Source organism: Neopsephotus bourkii, unplaced genomic scaffold (genome assembly GCF_033783945.1).
Source record: "Neopsephotus bourkii isolate Nb327-2 ecotype Australia unplaced genomic scaffold, CSIRO-AGI_Nbou_v1 NB_1508, whole genome shotgun sequence".
NCBI classification, from domain to species: Eukaryota; Metazoa; Chordata; class Aves; order Psittaciformes; family Psittacidae; genus Neopsephotus; species Neopsephotus bourkii.
In genome coordinates, this window is record NW_026901984.1 from 4,294,694 (window position 1) to 4,312,722 (window position 18,029).

Here is an 18,029-nt window from a genome sequence, read left to right on the forward strand (position 1 = left end):
GATGGTAATTTTGTATCCACTAATGCTGATTTTCTACTCTCTTTGAATATTACCATTAATATTCAAGTAAGAATTTAAGTGGTAAAGAGAATTTTCAGTGTCTCTTCCAGAAGAACTTGGAGTTAGCAAAGATTCAGTCTATTAGAAGACTAGAAATGCAGTGGCAGGTCTACCCTGACTTGAAAGGCCGCATGTATGTGTATTAATCTTGTATAATTTCTGACAAAATACAATGTATGACATGTTGTTATTTTTATTTTGAACAAGCCAAACCAAATCACAAAGCAAACCTGACCTAATACTGAAAATGTGTATCATACCTAGTACAAAGGATAATGAACATGGGATGAATTCTAAAATCATCTGAAAAATAACTATACACTTCCAAAGTAATTGTGCAAAGTGTCAGGTTCTGAGTAAGTGTACAAAGTGTAGTTTGAATATCCTAAATAAGTAATTAATGATTTCCACACCAAGCAGTATTCATTCTGCTTCTGAGTAAATTCAGAATTGGTAAATTTATCACATTAGGAAAGTGTATACTTATGGTCAAACTTCTAAGCAAAAACAGTTCTTTAAGCCCTGTGTTATAAAACTGCCTACACTAATTATTAGCGTGCTTGCTAAAAAAAAGCAAGCACGAAGTCAACAAGATTCCAGAGTCAGCGCGAAAATCTTCTTGGAGAGTTAATGTAAAGAGAAATCCATGCCGACAGTCCAAGAGAAATCCATGGCCTCTGAAGGCCCAAGGAAACTTGGGTTGTGAACAAGTTTAAATGCAATTAAAAGTCATAAATGTCATTTAATGTGTTAATATTTCATATTTTTAACAAGCTGTATGTTGTATTTTGGAACACGTTGAGATATTGAAACATGATCTATTAACGAAATAAATATAAGAATTAAGACTATGATGTTATATCAATATGTCTAAATAGCCCAAAAGCTCGACTTTAACAGTTTTGCAGCAAAAAAGAAACTTTCAGACCAGGTTTGGGAAATAAAGTAAAACTGCACATTACAAGAAGCTTAATATTGATAGCAAATGACCCTTTTTTCTCCTCCTTTCCCATTCAGTTAATTATTGTTTTGGAACATTAAGTGCACTCAACTTTATGCCAGGCACTTAACTCCTGCTGCTGCTGAATCTGTCTAGCAAAGGATCTGATCCCTGAAGTTAGTGCTTCAACAGATAACTTTAGCAGCAACACATCCTGTAAGCAACCTGCGTTCTTGACAATTAATTAAAAACCAAAGTGAATGTATGTTTCTTTCCACATCAAAGCCTACTCTGTAGAATATATGTGTGTGTGCATGTTAGCATAAACACTCAAATGGCAAATGTTCAGAGGCAGGCTTGGAATGACTTATCATAGGCAAGAGGGAATGAGAAAGTAACAGCTTAGATTTCGAGACAGATGCTATTCCAAAGCATTCCCAGGCCTTATTTTCTTTATAGACAGCTAAAATTCACACTTTCTCCAGGCACTGGCCATCTCTGAATTGAAACACAGCAGCTGTTCAGCACTCGACAGCGGTACCACAGTTGGAAATGCCCACTGACAAACACATTTATTTTTCTCTGAGATAGCTGCATTTCAGTTTTTGACAAAGGTAAACCAGAGTAGCTAAATATTATTTGCAGGAGCCCTTTGATGCCTTGATTGCAAGCATATGGCAACAAAGTCTGTTCTGCAATCTATGCAGACAAAAAATTAAGATAACTGAAAGAACAGTCTCTATACCACAAATGTGAAAATGAGGCACAGAAGGCTGCCTGTAAAAAATAGTCTAAGACTACACCTAGATCATCTTAGGTGCAGGATAATCAATAAGATTAATATTTATCTTCTCTCAATGCACCACAGTAACATAACTCATCTCTATATAACACAGAATCAATTCGATCCACTTGAAGTAGAACTCGTACGTGAATTACCTACCACACTACTTGAGGAACTGTTCCCTAAATGGTTTTGAGAACTGCTACAGCAGTAGCTGCTTACTAATTGCCCAGAGAATAGCTGGTTCTGAACACAAAGTGGAAGCTCTTATGTACACCAGTTATTCCTAAATACTTCTGCATTTGAAATGGGTTTTATGCATGCCAGATATTTCAGAAAGCATGCTATTCTCATGTTATCTACAGATAAACTATAGGAATCCAGGTTACCTTTGTGGCTTCTTACCAAATACAGATGGGGACAGCATTTGCGGTAGTGTTCATTTACATGTGCGCGCGCAGAGGGACACGCTGCAGGCACAGCACAGAAATCTGTTGGTATGGTCACGCTTACCACGATCTGGAAAACTTCCCAGGCACCTGAGAAAAGCTCAGTGCTGCATAGGGCAGTTTCTCGTATGAAATCCAGGTCCATAAGCACACTACAGATCTCTCTCCGTTCTTAAGGTTCTGCGTAGCTCCCAGTCCTGCTCCTCATCCTCCAAAACAGTTGCTGCCTGGAGGCCAGTTAACTTGAAGGAGTTACAAGTCAAGTTATAACAGCAGGATTCATGTGCACAAACACACACAAATACATTCTGCTCTACTACCTGGTCTTGACAGGGCTTGAGGAGAGTGTAAAATTCAAGCATTAAAAGACTGCACTGTAACGCATAGATCAGTTCACACTCATCAAAGCTACTGTCTCCATGTGCCTGCAGATGAGGTACTACCAATAAGAAGGTGTCTGCCAGTGCCACCTGAACAGCTTTTTCTCACAGCTGTGAGTACTAAAATAAAACAACAGCCAAGAGTATGCGGCTCCAGGAGTCAGAAAGGCAGCACAGCACTAAAAACCCTCCTCATAAAAGCCCTACTCGTCTCTCTCAAAGACACCCTTCTTGGCAAATTCAAGTCATTTATAAAAGTAAGTCTTCCACCAAGGCTGAGGCAGTTATTTTAACTGTGGGAAAGTCCTTCTTAGCCTACATCATAATCTCATTCCTCCTTCATATCTCTCAAAGGATCACCATCTGCCTGGGTTTATGTGCTTCAGCTGATTCACAAATGGGGAATATGCTTATAGTACGGAGTGAACTTGCTGACAGTAACACTGTATGTATATGACCCAAAGTATGTGAGTTAACCGATTCCCACAAATTTAATTAGAACTATGCACTTCTGTCATTCAGGTGCTTCTGAAATTTTGATTCTTAGGGTTCCTTAGAAACTGCTTCATTTATAGTACATGGTATACCATTTTGACATATGCATTACAAGAATATATTGGTTTTTGTTATGATAATGAAAAAAAGACCAAATAACAGCTTAAAAATCATGCTTAGAACGCTTAAGAGCACTGCTGCATAACTGAGCGATCAAATTTTGATTCCTGTTTTAAATTACACTTAAGACCAAAAGCATTCAATAAAATCCATGAGATACAGAGGTACTTAACAGCATCTTTTTGAATGACTACAAAGCTCTAAAGGAGGTGTTGCCACCTTTGTGTCTATAAAAGAGCTATGACAGGTGCTAGTCATACGCTTTTAGCCCAGCGGTTAGAGAGGAGCTGTCAGTTCATAGAGACAACAGGTAATCAGAGTTGAAGGATTTAATGCAACAACAATTATCCCTTAATATATATCTTTTAGAGCAAGGGAAATATATTCAAGTTTTCAGTACTTTGCTATCACAGAGGAGTTACGAAGAGCAAATCACTGAGCAAGAGACTGTATGATGATTTCTAAGCAGCCTGCAAGAAATGTACTTTTCAGTCAGTCAAAAATCCAGCCAGGCAGGACACTGCCCAAGAAAAGACTGGTAAGAATTTTTTATTTCTCCCCAGTCTGTCATCCAGAAACACTCAAATGATCAGCTTAATACAGGAAAAATTCAAAATGCTGCCTGTCTTGATGCTATTATTGGGGCATGATGGCAGTAACCTCTGAATAGTCAATGTCCTGTTGCAGGAATCATATCTTTTTCTGGAACAGTACCTAGCTGCTGAGGAAATAAAGCTGCAAAGAATCAGAAGGTGGCCCTCTCAAATACAGACAAGCAGCCATTTGCAAACCACTCAGCGGACCCTGAGGCAATCACAGAATCACAGAATCCCAAGGTTTGGAAGGGGCCTCAAGAGATCATCTGGTCCAACCTCCCTGCAAGAGCAGGGCAATAGCCAGGAAAATGCTGGATAGGTATTAAAAACAGGCATTCCAGTCACATGCAGTTTTGCTTCTGGAAAAAGGAAAAGGAAGACAACAGGTGGCATTCTGCAGGTTATGACAACAATCCTAGAGCCATAGTAACTGCATGGAACTCAATTTTACAGCAGGAATGACAGACACTGGTTTTGTATCACACTCCAGTATTCTCATGTTAATAGAGATGCAGTTAAGCACAAGAGACTGAGCTGCTCAAGTCCAGATCAGACGAGAAACCTCCATCTGCAGAGACAGAAAACCCCCACATTTTACACTATATATCCATTTGGTACTTAGCTTTTGGAATTGGCTGGCTGATTGCCCCATTACAGAAAAAACACGATTTGCTAGTCAGCACAGCTACATCTGCATCTGTAAATTCAAAACCTTTCAGTGACATTCCCAGATATTGTTATCATGCATGCTAGCAAGCTCTTAAAGCATTTTCTGACATGGGTTTGGCCTCTTCTTGGACAATCCCAGGCCTTGTATAGTAGCTGGAATATTTTAGGGACTGCTTCTAGCAGGTGGTTTGAATGCAGACAGCATCTTGTGATGTTTAAGACATTTACTAGTAGTGTGTTGACAGCTACCACCTCAGTACTCAGATGTTCGGTTTATTTATATAATCATTCAAAAATTTTTAATTCCTTCTCAGCTAAATCCCATCTCTGAAGAAGAGTTTTTCAGAAGTGTGTGATTTAAACCTGTGGTGTTCCCTCCCAGTTCTCCAAGTGTGATAATGAAGCTGTTGAAGAATTCACAAACTACTTTAGAGCTGGTATATCATTTGCATTAGTGTTCTTTTACTGTCCTCAGTGATATTACTGTATTTTGAACCTAGCATAACAGGCAGGGAAGAAGAAACATGTCATTTAAATAAAGTAGTAGTAATGAAAAATCTTATTACTAAAGCTGTTAACTTGAAACATTAGATATTCCCTCATGAAAAAAAAAAAACCAAAAAAAAAACCAAACAAACAAAAAAACCCCAACACATTTGGTTTATAAACTCCACTGCCCAACCTGGCTTCAGCTCCCCTTGCAAATCTGTTCTGGGAAAGTACCTTATGGATACTGTGTTTTGGAATTCCACGCAGTGTGCAGTAATAATAAAGATGTTCCCAACCAGTTAAAAATTCATCCAAGGCATCTTGCTGTGGACAATAGCCAGTGAGGATGCCTTCAGAGCTGGCAGATAATATATCCATTTCAGACCTGTTTAAAGAAAGAGCAAAAACTTGAATGTTGTTTAAAAAACACACAGCTCTGGGTTTTAACCTTGGGATTACAGAGACTCCCAAACAAAACCACTTGTCCTCAAACTCCATAGGTGAAGGAGTTTGAATCTCTTCATTGTGATTACTTACCATAGTACCCCAAACACACAGTACATGCTTTTTGTCCCTTCCAGATTAGCACTGCCCCCCACGTGTCACTGTTCTAACAGTATTTGCATGAAGGTGAACAAATCAGTGCAGGAGGACATATCTATGAGAATTAATTTTTACCACATTTGCCTCCTTTACTTCTTTGGTAGACCCTGCTCTGAGACTTTTCAAAACCATACTGCCTGCATCACATTCAGTAATGAAGTTGAGAGAGAAGGAAATGTTGCTGTGTATTCTTTGTGTGTCTGTGCATACACATATGAATGCATGCATCCTCTGAACAAGAATAAAACAAAATGCAGAATATTATAAAGTCTAGTACATTAAAAGACAATACAGGGAAAAATATAAAATGATCCTGATTTAAGAGACTTTGACCATCACTTTGTAGCTGTACAGCATTGCTTGAAACTACATTCATTGCTAAGAAGCAAGCTTGATTGCAAGGGTGTCTCATTACCCATAATGACACTAATCTATCCAATTTATTCCAACATCTAATTCCACATTCAATGATGCGGATTTCCACGTACAGAAAAGACACTTCAAAACTGAGATGCTTAATAAAAAATCTGAGCTTTGAAAGAAAAAGGGCTCTAAAAGGTTCTGGGCAACACAATGGTTTTCCCCTTAGTGGTTTTCTATGTTTCTGGTTAAGAGAACTAAATGCACAATTAATCATTTAGACACAAATATATTAAATGCAGGATCTACAAATAGCAGTACTAGTGAAAATATAAATATGTATATCCTGTTAACAAGGTTCAGGAGACTGGAGAGAAAAACAAAATACAAATTCTGCATTTTACATAATCAACTACAGCATCAAAATATATTTCAATGCTATCAAAAGGTAAGTGATCGAACCTTGCTGGGGACTAATTGGACTTGTCCTCTGCTGTTAATGGCAAAGATATAAAATTTCATTTTTTTTGTAAATTTGGGTGGTGCCAAGGAAGTTTACTGCCTGTAGACATCTATCTAGACAAAGACTTAGCAAAAAAGAAAATGGCTGCTAGGGGAAAGGAGCCAACAAAGTGTACTTCCTCAGTAATTTATATCTGCTAACTGGTTATTTGAAATCATGTATATACAAACTTTTACCAGCTCAGTCTCCAGCCACACCTAAATCCAATTAAATTTATTTATTAAGGTTATCTTTACCATAAAATATGGTTTTATTAACATTGATGTTTTTGCATAACTTATCAGAAGCAGTGGATTCCTTATTTAATAAACACTAACACAGTGAAACACTATCCACAGTGAAAAGTTATCTAGATTCTGCTGTACACAGAGACGTGTCCGAAATCTGTTATGCTAGGAATATTCAGGCATAATAACAAGGTTTCCTTTTAGTGAAGCTGCTGTTTTTAAAGAAACAAGAGACCAGGCTCTTGATAGTATGCCAGCTTCAGTCACAAGAGAACAAATCACACTCGGGTAATTTCAGGGACATTTTCTCAGCATGAAGCCTGTAGCTGACCCTGTAGCAGAGTAGAAACATCTAGTCTGGAATGAGTCCCTATCATGAAGAACAAAAAATAAGTATGCATGTCTGCAAAAAATAAAAGACATCTAATGTTCTTTAGCTAGAACTGTATTAGACAGGAAATGAAAGCACTGTGTCCCCAGTCCTAATTGTACAGATCCAATTTTAGTGTTGTCCCTCCAGTAGAGCACACAGTCTTAGATGAGCAATATCCCACACACTGACCTTTAGCTTTCATAAAGGAAGAGTACAGTAAGAATAGATCATTTAATATTCTTCCTCAATTTGGTCCTTATCTTGCAACTCCATCTATTAGTGCTGACCTTGAACACTTAGAGTTCTCATTAATAAAGAGATTCTAATGTATTCACTAAACAACTCATGGAACTATCTTTTTTCCAAGTCTGTTTCTGTCAAAGTAGAAAAAAATCTGACCAGAAGAAAAAAAAAACCAACAAATCAAACCAAACACACACACAAAAAAACCAACCAAAAAACCAAAACAAACAAAACATAGGAGCATTATGGACATTTTTGGTATGTAAAGTGCAATGCCTATTCTTCTCTCAGCAATATCACTGAGTAGATTTCAAAATCAAAAAGCTGGAGGTTATCCTTTAGTTTTGTTTATCCAGGTCCTAAGCTTTTTCTGAGTACTGAAGGAATAGATGAAAGAAAAAACAGGGCTTAATTTTTAACGATATTACATACCTTACAATGGAAAACTGCCCTCATCTCTGGGAACTGATTTTCCTTGAAATTCAGTTTATCTTTCAGATTTCCTTTTCATGGGTCTAAATGAAATGAACGTTTCAAGTAGTGATGGCATGATACCAGAAAGCCTTTTCACTAAACAATATCCTGTAAATGCTTTTCTCTAAATGGTATATCGTAAATGTTTTTCCCTTTTTAAAAAAATTCTGATGCCATTCATTAAACCAATTATAATCCTCTTCACCCTCAACAAACACCTTTATGTACGATGTTATCAGGACCAAATTGGAAATATAGGGGGTTTAATATTTTCTGAAATATAGATTAGCATGCAACAAAATGATGATATTTTTTTTTTTCCCTCAAGCTAGAGAAAAAAAAGGTTTTGTTTTCCGCACTTTTATTATCATGCTTGCATTTCTCATTAGGCCATTCATATAAAAAACACAACATACAGGAAAAAAAATGGCTTGTTTTATAAACAAAGAGAGAAAGAACAATGTATATACACATCTGAGGGAGGTTGTCAAGGGGATGGGGACAGACTTTTCTCAGTGGTGCCAGGCAATAAGACAAGAAGCAATAGGCATAAACTAAAGCACAAGACGTTCAACCTGAACATGACAAACAGCTTGTTTATTATGAGGGTGCCTGAATGTTATAATAGGTTGCCCAGAGAAGTTGAATATCTCCAGGGAAGGAGGCTCCACAAGAGCTGTCTGGAAATAATCCTCAGCAATGTACTCTAGGTAACACTGCTTGATTAGAGACATTGGACTAGATGGCCTCTAGGTTAAAGTAGTCCCAACCTTAACCATTCTGTGAAATAAATAAATATTCCAATCCCTCTCAACATTTCATCCATAGTATAAAAAGATTGAGTAGATTTTATCTTTACATTGTGTTAGTAACTTTGGTTTCATACCCTGATAAAGTTAAGACATAGAACTAACATGGAACACAAGTTTTCTCCTTCCTAGTAAAGACTTCACTTTTAGACTACATTTTTATGGTTAGTCACTACTTCCAGTTGCTATTTATTTTTTCCTTTAAGATGGAACAGCTGCAAGAGATGAAACCAACAGAACATGTCCATAAAACTTTATATATTGAACAAAATTTCAAAGTTGCAAAATTACATTTCTAGTACTCTTTCAGAAAAGGTCAATAAAATGTATGCAACCTCAAGAGAAATAGCAGTCTAGCACTTGAAGCATGGAAGATATTGTATTCCATCCCTTTCTAAGTGCTTTGGTCTCTATTTATACAGTGAGATACTTTGGTACAAATAATACTGGAGGATTCCATTAAGTTTGGTGTGTTCATCTTACAGAATTTTGTACTATCAATGAAAGAAACTTACCAGCCTTGCAAGATACTGGGGATAATAAACTAAACCTTGAGTGAATAAAATTTTTGATTCAAAGTTGTTCCTCCACTGATCATTTTAAGGCCTTTTACATTGATCCATTTCTTTTGTGCATTGAAAGAAACCCTTGAAATCTGATTACAGCCCTGAAAGCTACATTTAGGTGGCATGAGGCACTCCTGTCAGAAAGTCTTTGCTAGCACTGAAAAGAAACCAAAACACTGGAACAAGTGAGAATGGTCTTGGACAAAAGCTGTTGCCCTCTCCCACTTGAACTGGACCTGTAATTTCCAGAGGGATAGACTGGTTATTACAGAGATAGATTTGGCTCTTATTGTTACAGTGGTTACCAGCAACATAGCTTATAGATAGCTGTGGGCTGATCTTGAACAGTACACCTCAGTTTCAAGTTTAGAGAGACAACTTAGTACTCTCAATATCAGCCTTATGGTTGTTTACAGAAAAATTATTTCACTATTGACTCCACTGTGCACTTTGCTTCACTTTTGTGTGCTTTTTCTGCAGTATTTGAATGCAGATAAAATAAAGGCAGTGATATATACGGTTCTTACAATGGCTTCTGTAGAGATAAATTCCATTTTAATTAGTCAAAATGAAATATAAATGTACAAATCACAAAAGCAGTTAGACATTCTATTGTACTCTTAACTGCAGACTCAATTCAGTGCATTCTAATGCTCAATTAACATTATAAAAAATCAAGGTTACAATTTAATTAATGTAAGTATAACATAGTTACAATTAAACTAATTATAAAGATATGCAGTGCAACAACAGCTATCTCAGCCATTGTATTGATGTAAATTTATTCTGCCTTTCAAATAAAGCTATTTGAATTACATTTTTAAGTACTTATCAAGATGAATATCATACCTATCAAGAGTCCAAATTCTAGCTATAAAGACATTATTTCAATTTCCCCACTTTGGAGAGCATTTCTTTGGTCCTATGACTTTTTAATCCAAAAGCTGAGATGACTGACACTTAATGAAAACAGGATGTGTGGCTTCTGTCATGGGGAATCTCTCTGTGCAGAAGGAAGATAGAAATTCATGGGAAATAAATTAATAAATGAAGATGATTGACAAGAGCTTCAAGACTCAATTGGGCAATTTATGAACAAAATGACACCCGGCTTATCTATTTCTTCCTCTATGCACCCCACAACAAGTGGAGTTTTGGCATAAGTATTAACTTAGAGTGAACTCTATTCAGCAAACTACTGAATAGAGCATTCAGTAAAGAATGTAAGTAAAGAGTACAGAGTACGCAGTAAAGACTGCAAAATACAGAGTGCCAAAAAGGCACACAAATGACTAGTCACATTATTCATTATTTTATGTTGATCTTGACATGACGAATGGAAGGATTTTGATACTCTTCCAAGCTGTGTTTAGACCTCCTCATTTGAGGGAGGATTTATGACACAGAGTTACTGAAGAAGGTTTAGACACAAATATGGAAAGAGAAAGAATACAAAGACTGGCTAATGTACACTCAAAAAAACAAACAAACGTAAAGGAACAGATATGCAATATCTGCTGATAGATCAGCCCAGCAGATATTCAAAGACTATGAGGACTTGCTTTGTCCTCCTTTGTTTTACCACTTTATTGTCATCTTTTTTTACTACACATTTAATACAGACCTTACTTCTTCGAGCTATTTTAAAGAAAAAATAACAGAAAAAATGTTTACAGTTTTACACACTATCTTTCATTTACCCAGCTCATGCACTGATGGCAATCTATTTATGGCAGTAGAGCTAAGCATAAGCTAATTTGAGTCCATTTGTACTCTTAAAGAGGAACAGCTGTGTTACAGAGAATACAAAAATACCCCTTCTAAATGTCAAGCAGACCATACAGTTAACTAGTATGCATATTTAATCTTGACAACTCATTGTATGGGTGTTGTTCAAAAGCCAGTTACAGGGTCCTAATGTCTTATAAGACCATACTTCATAAATACAGGTAAGCAAATTTTATTAAAATTGTCTCCAGCAATTTTCTTTCTGTTTTTAATATTTCTGTGTTTTATGAAAGCGACTGCTGGTACTTCAGTATTTTATTTCCACAACTTCCAAATTAACTGTTTCAACCCTGCTTCTTACTGCAGCGCTCTCATATTGGGGTTGCAAATATCCCTAACATGGAGACACTCTGTATATGATAATTATTTTTATGTTTCATTCGGACAGACATGTCACTGATAATGGCAAAATTAATGAGGTACACAAAATAATAAAAACAGGTAAAGTCCTCTGTAATATCCTCACAAGACTGGATGTGGTTGGTGATAAATGCCTATTATTTCTCTCACTGGACTATCTTTACCACATTGCAGTTACAATCAGCATGGGATTGTAGAGGTCAGAAGTTGCCTAAAAACAGTTACTGAAGAAGGATATTAAAATTAAAAGGGTTTTTGTAGACTGCCTAGCTTATGTACTACAAATGGGTATTTGCCATGTGAATGGTGAAATATAAAGTTTAGGCAACTAACGTATTTAAAATATCTATTTAATTTGTAGTGTATCAAAAAGGGAAAAGTTTAACAAAAAGAGATCAGAAGTCTTCCCTTTCCCAAAAGAATGCCCCCATCAAGAAGAATGCTAGGAAACCCGGATTTGCAGAATAGGTAAAGCTGGTTCTAGTATTAAATAAATATTCTTGTGGAATAACAGCCCATTTTATGAATCTCACTGATACTGAAATTTTACATAACATCTATATTTTATACATTTTATCATGCTTTTGTTATGAAAACACTTTTCTCTTGGATTCTTAGGAATAAGGTCCTTTTTGTGGGATTAAGCATTCGAAAAACAACTAGCGGCCAACAAATCTCTTAGAAGTACTTAAAGATATTGTGAATATGTTCTTCTGCCCTGTTACCAGAGCAGCTGCCACTTAGAAATACATTTTTCTTTTTTTCTTTGAGAATCTAACAGGAGTTCCCTGAATACAACTTGATTGTCAATGCATGAGGTTCTTTCTATATAATCCCATGCACTTCCAAGATGTTTTAGGTTTAACTTCCCAAAAGTTTACTTTGCAATTCAACACGAGCTTTTCAAACAGTTCCTCTAGTTCCTCTTCCATTTCTAGTCCCTACCTTTTCCAGAGGTGCAAAAACTGTCCTGTAAAATTCAAGGCTGTTTTCAGTACACTTTTCTCACGGAGACATTTCTGACTTATTTTTAAATTCAGTGAAATGATTACAATAGCAATCAGGAAAATGTACATATGGTTTTGTCTGGAGATTTTTGGAGGGGTTTTGGGGTTTGGGGTTTTTTTGGAAACTGGGAATATTCAAGCATAGTTATTTAGGGAAACAGCAACTGCTATGAATTAAGGATATTCTGCATGGAGTTATGTCAGTAAGGTTCTCCAGTATTTATAATAACAATTTTGCATACGCATTTCATTATATGATCATGAGGAATGCATCAGGAAGGATCCAGCAGATAATAGTATCTTGTCCTTTCAGGGTCACAGAGGACAAAATTTGTATTCTTTCCAGTCAAACCAAACAGACTTGCAATCTACGTTTAAGCATCTGCCCAAATTATTCATCAGGAATCACTATCAGAGGTAATGTTTGAATGGAAGATGCTTCATGACATACATTTTAAACAAAGAAATCTAGATCTGCTGACCAGAAAATGGTTTGCAGCTGTGACCAGCAGCTGCTTCCTTCAGCTCTCTCTCCTCTCTTCCTATGCCAGGAATACCAGGCTTTTGAGCACACTACGGGAGTAATAAAAAAAGACCTCTTACCATATAATCCACCTTCCTCCATTTATCTCAGGAGTAAATATAAACCAATTCACTTCAAAGTCCCCATAATGAGTAACTTTAGTCATTCCTCAACTGCTAAGGGGTTCTCTAGACCCGTTATGGTTATAATATCACCTGTGGAAGAGTCAACGCAGTTGGCCTCTACTAATTTTCAGTAATTGAGCAACATAGGGCACCATTATCTGCTTAACAAAATATGAGGCAAGGAAAAAAGTCAGGGATGACATAAATCTTTTCTCCTATCCTTTAAACTGTTTGCTGCTTCAAGTTTACCTACTGTGTAACTGAAGCTCTTGCTTGAGTTTGCCTTCTCAAGTTAGTGATAAATTATAAGAACTTGGGGATATGGGGTTTTACTCTCAATTCAACCACTTCAAACACATAAAATATCCATAACCTAGATTGACACTACAATAATGCAGGATGATAATTAGTGTTGTCCAGTGTATTTTTGACATTTAAATGTAAATCTCTAAGAACTAGGAACTTTACTTCCCCTCCAGTTTTGCTAGGAAACATGGTAAAGGTTGGTCATATCTAATCCAGAAAGTCCATTATTCACTTACCAGTCCATCAAAATTAGCCTCAATACCACCAACACTACCTCCTATATTTACAGAGCATGTTGATCAAGCAATTAATGAGTTTGAAGGACATGAGTGTCAGAAAACATTTTAAAATTATCCACTTGAACCATTACTCAGCATCCTAAGCCTGAAAACCTTTCAATGCGTCACTAATGTGGGGGATATATGTCCCTGCATCTGGACATACTGTATGCTAAGTTTTTTGTTACAATTTTAAAAAGCTGTATGTTAAGGCTTCCTAAAGCCTATTCATTTGCTTCCAGACAAGTTTATTCTTAATTAACAGACCTGTCAGATGGAATTAAATGATGCTAGAATGCTTTCCAGCAGAGACTTAGCAGCAATAAAGCAATATATATTTAAAAGGGAACAAAACAGATCCTTAGAGTACAGTACAAAGGACTGAAGACACACCGAGTCTTTGATCATTGGCATTATCAATTAGCACTATTCTGGTCAAACTCTGTGTTATTTACCCTGTAGGAGTCCTGATAACAGCACGTCCTGCAGATGGGATGATATCTCCAGTCAGCATCTTAAATGTTGTGCTTTTCCCAGCTCCATTTGTTCCCAGAAGTCCAAAACACTAACAGAGATCAAAATTAAAAAAAAAAAAAAAGAAAAAAAAAGGGCAGCAAAACCAATCAATCTTCTATGCTGAAAGAAATAAGTAATATTAATTCTTCAACAGCTTCTCCACTTTTCATATTTCTTATCATAAGTCTGTAAGACACTGTATGTAGAGATGTGTCCGCAAATTCCCTTTCCCACAGAAAACCAGTTTTCAAAAATAATCTCATACGTATAATCAAATTTGATTACCCTCTAATTCCTAAAAGTGACTTATTTAGGATACTAGTCCTCCACTTAAAAACCTGCCTAGTAACTAAATACATCATTTATCTGTATTATTAGTTCTAGATTTGAACATGAGGATCTCAAGTCCTATCTGAGGGCCCAGACTACCAGCCCATAGAGTCAGTATTTTTCAGCTTCTCATGAGTGGCTTCATTCTGTACAAGAACACCAAACAGCCAAGACAGAAACAGTTATTTTAGGCCCCCAGCTGCAATGAATACACATTTAAGCTAGGACATGATTATTAAGTCTGCATATAGCACTCATAACTTTCAAAATACTTGTTTCATTAACTTTCTTATTGATAAATAGGTTGTAAACAGCAGTAACATCCTCCTGGTTACTCCAGTTAACTAACAACTGATATCCAACTGGCAGGCCATCACTGGATCTAGGCTGGTTGCCATGCACCAGTATCTCATATCTGAATTTGCAATTAGCAACCACAAAAAGGCTTTCTTTTAATAGTATTTCTGAAATCAATATCTGCAATTCTTAAAAGCATCAAAACCATGAAAAAGAAAACCAACAAACCCAACCCAAACAAGTAAATGCTGTTATGAAATTTTTAGAATTACCATATTCAGTGTTAAATTTCAGTTTATTAAAATAGCATATTACTATATTGTGATGTCTTAGTTTTGGCTGGGATAGAGTTAAATTTCTTCCTAGTAGCTATATTAAAATATACTGTGATGATATTTGCCGTAGTGACAAATTCAGGATTCACTCCACAGTTTACAACTGAGCTAGGTACATTTTGCATTCTCTTTGCACATTGAACTACCTACTTGCTTTTTAGCTTATAAAACTGTAACTTAGTAAAGATAAGCAAGAAAGAAAATTAAGACTCTGATGAATGTATAACCCCTCCAAATAAGTGAACAGTTGCTTCTTAAAAACCACCAGAGCTTCTGCTTTTAAACAGCTATTGATTTTCAGAAATTGCTACAATAGAAACTGCTCTGCCGCTATCTGCACATCATTGGTTATAGACATCCTTGGTGTGTGTGAACAATAGCTCAGAATGAAGTGTTATTTTCTGAAAGGAAAAAATAAAACAACCCTCTTTACCTCTCCCCTTGGTATTCCTAAGCTTATGCTTTCCACAGCTGTGTTCTTCTTGAAACCTCCATAACATTTCCTGAGGTTGTACAGAAGGAGGATATCATTACCAGTTCTTCCACCAAAGAGTCGCTGTCTCTCCATTTCTACATCAATATCTTCTGAAGGCATCACCATGCTGTTAGATGAACAACGACCCCTAAAACAGAAGATTATAACAAATAACTCATGGTAAATTGGACACTGATGTACTCTGGATAATTCTGGTTTATTTTCCTGTTTGCAATCCATTAAATCCCTCAAATCAGCAGAACACAAGGGAGATAGCAACTACCTTGTATTTTTTCTGCAGTTTTCACTAATTTAGGTACACTATATTATCAGAAGTGTTTATGTTCAGGTGTTCAAAGTAATCCACTCTTTTATTTCTTTAAAACATAGTCATTGTCCACTATGTCAGAATACAACTGGTAACACACCTTGGTTTGTGGAGGAGATCCCAATGAAGAAAAAGTCTCAAAAGAAGGAATAGTGTTCCTTGCAGGGTCATTTCCACAAAAATCCAGCCCAAGAAATTCATCTCAAAGGGGCTCACATATGAATCTATTCCAAAATTGCTGGTCAGGTCAAACTTGATCTGATTGTACGAAAGTTCCATTAAGCCCTGGCCTAAGCAGAATTGTGGGAATACGATGAATGCCCATTTGAGGATACTGTAGATGTTCTGCAAACTCTGTATTAAGATTCAACAAGAGATGGGGGAAGGGAACAAAATCAGTTTTCACCAACAGCATATTAAGCACACTTACAAAGCTGGATACAGCATTCAAATCTCATTCAAGGTGAACCGATTTTGAAGGAGCATATTGTGAACTATTTTGGGTCAAGGTTCATTTATTTTAGACTGCCAGAGGATTCTAACCTTAGTGAGGTTCACAGATAGTAAGAAAACATAATTTTGTTTTCTTAAAATTTTAATATTCGAATACGATTAATTCTAAATTACCAACTTAAACCCAAGTCTTTTCCATCAAATTGCTTGATTACCATTATGAATAATGAAAATTACATACATGGAGTGAAAATGCATATTACTATTCATACAGTGCATTGTAGATCCTAGGAGTATGCAGCTTGTCTCTTATGTCAATATTATTCAAGCACATTTTATAATGCATATAATCTATTTAATGGACCAGAACAGCTCCTATTATATGCCAATTACAGCTTAATGGTCTGGAAAATGTCAAGGTTTCAATTAACACTGTTTTTCCATTATTACAGCGTGTTTGGTTTGGGTTTGTTTTTTTGTTGAGTTTTTTGTTTGTTTGGGGGTTGGTTTTTTTTTTGTTATAAACATGTTAAAATTCAAGATGGCAACAAGCAATACAGTATACACTAGGATAGGAAAATCACAAATTTTTAAAGCACATGTTTTTCTACTGGAAAAATTCTTGTCTATGCATATGTATACACACATGCATACACACACATACATGCATGAATGTATGTGCATACATCTTACTTACGAGTAATGTAAAGCAAAGGGTTTATACTGACCTGCACTCTGGAAATTATAGCTAACAAACGAGGTAAGAGAGTCACAAGCATGGTACACAGGCCAAATACAAAATTTAAGGAGATGTAAGAAATAAAAGCTACATCTGAACTTGAGAAGAAGCGGGACACAAGATACATCCATGGCAAAGTTGCATATCTGAAAGGTTAAAGAAACAAAATTATTGCAAATAAGTTATGGGGTTACCTTGCAAAAGAAAAAAAAAAAAGAAAAAAATAGGCAGTTCCAACACTAGAAAAAAAAGAGTAATTACTCGTTACTTTTAAAATAAGCAAAAAACTTTTTGGACTGAATGAGAAATAAACACAAATTTGAGATATGTTTTTTGATCAAATTATGATTCTATAGATGTACACATAGCTGCTGCCACGTGATGGGCAGATATGATCCATTTTTGCATATATTGACTGCATATCTTTATTTTCACTGTTCTAGGAAGATCACAACACTGCTTCCTGAATGACTGCAAAACCAAGCATCTTAACAAGCCTCTACACAGAGATAGATTTAAAACCAAGTGTTTGAAGCTTACATCATGAATTCAGAGGAATCAGCTTTTCTTAGAAGCTTTTTCCTAGTAAGAAAAAAGAACCAAACAAGGAAGGAGTGACAGTGTTACCAGTGAACTGAAATTTGGCAGAGATTATATAATCATTTTTGTTACCTAAACCAGGTTATCCACTAGTAAAGTAGTAGCCATCAAAAGTAACTGCATAGTTACTTCATAGTACAATGATGATAAGAGTACTGTTCATGGCTACATAATTTTCAACACAATCTTTAAAGAAGGAGGGAAGTCACCTTCCATGCTTGCAAGCCAAATGATGCTTGTTCAAAATGGAGTGGTCATATTTTTTATAAAAAGTAAGATATGTCTAGCCAGACTAAAAGGAATGCCCAGGCAATTTGATAAACATGAATGTCATGTAAAGGAAGTTTATTTTCTATTTAACATAGTGCAAGACACACATATCTATCAAAGAACAAGTATATAGACTGCA

At 36.1% G+C, this 18,029-nt stretch overlaps 1 protein-coding gene across 1 annotated transcript in view; it reads right to left on the minus strand.

Moving 5' to 3' along the window:
- The window catches only part of ABCA13 (ATP binding cassette subfamily A member 13), a 174,397-nt gene that overhangs the window by 26,146 nt on the left and 130,222 nt on the right, over positions 1-18,029 (minus strand). The window contains exons 51-55 of the mRNA XM_061369648.1: positions 17,010-17,166; positions 15,929-16,182; positions 15,459-15,648; positions 14,003-14,112; positions 5,217-5,367 (exon numbers count right to left, since the gene is read on the minus strand). Of these exons, the coding sequence (XP_061225632.1) occupies positions 5,217-5,367; positions 14,003-14,112; positions 15,459-15,648; positions 15,929-16,182; positions 17,010-17,166 (862 nt within the window). The remainder of the gene's footprint in view (positions 1-5,216; positions 5,368-14,002; positions 14,113-15,458; positions 15,649-15,928; positions 16,183-17,009; positions 17,167-18,029) is intronic.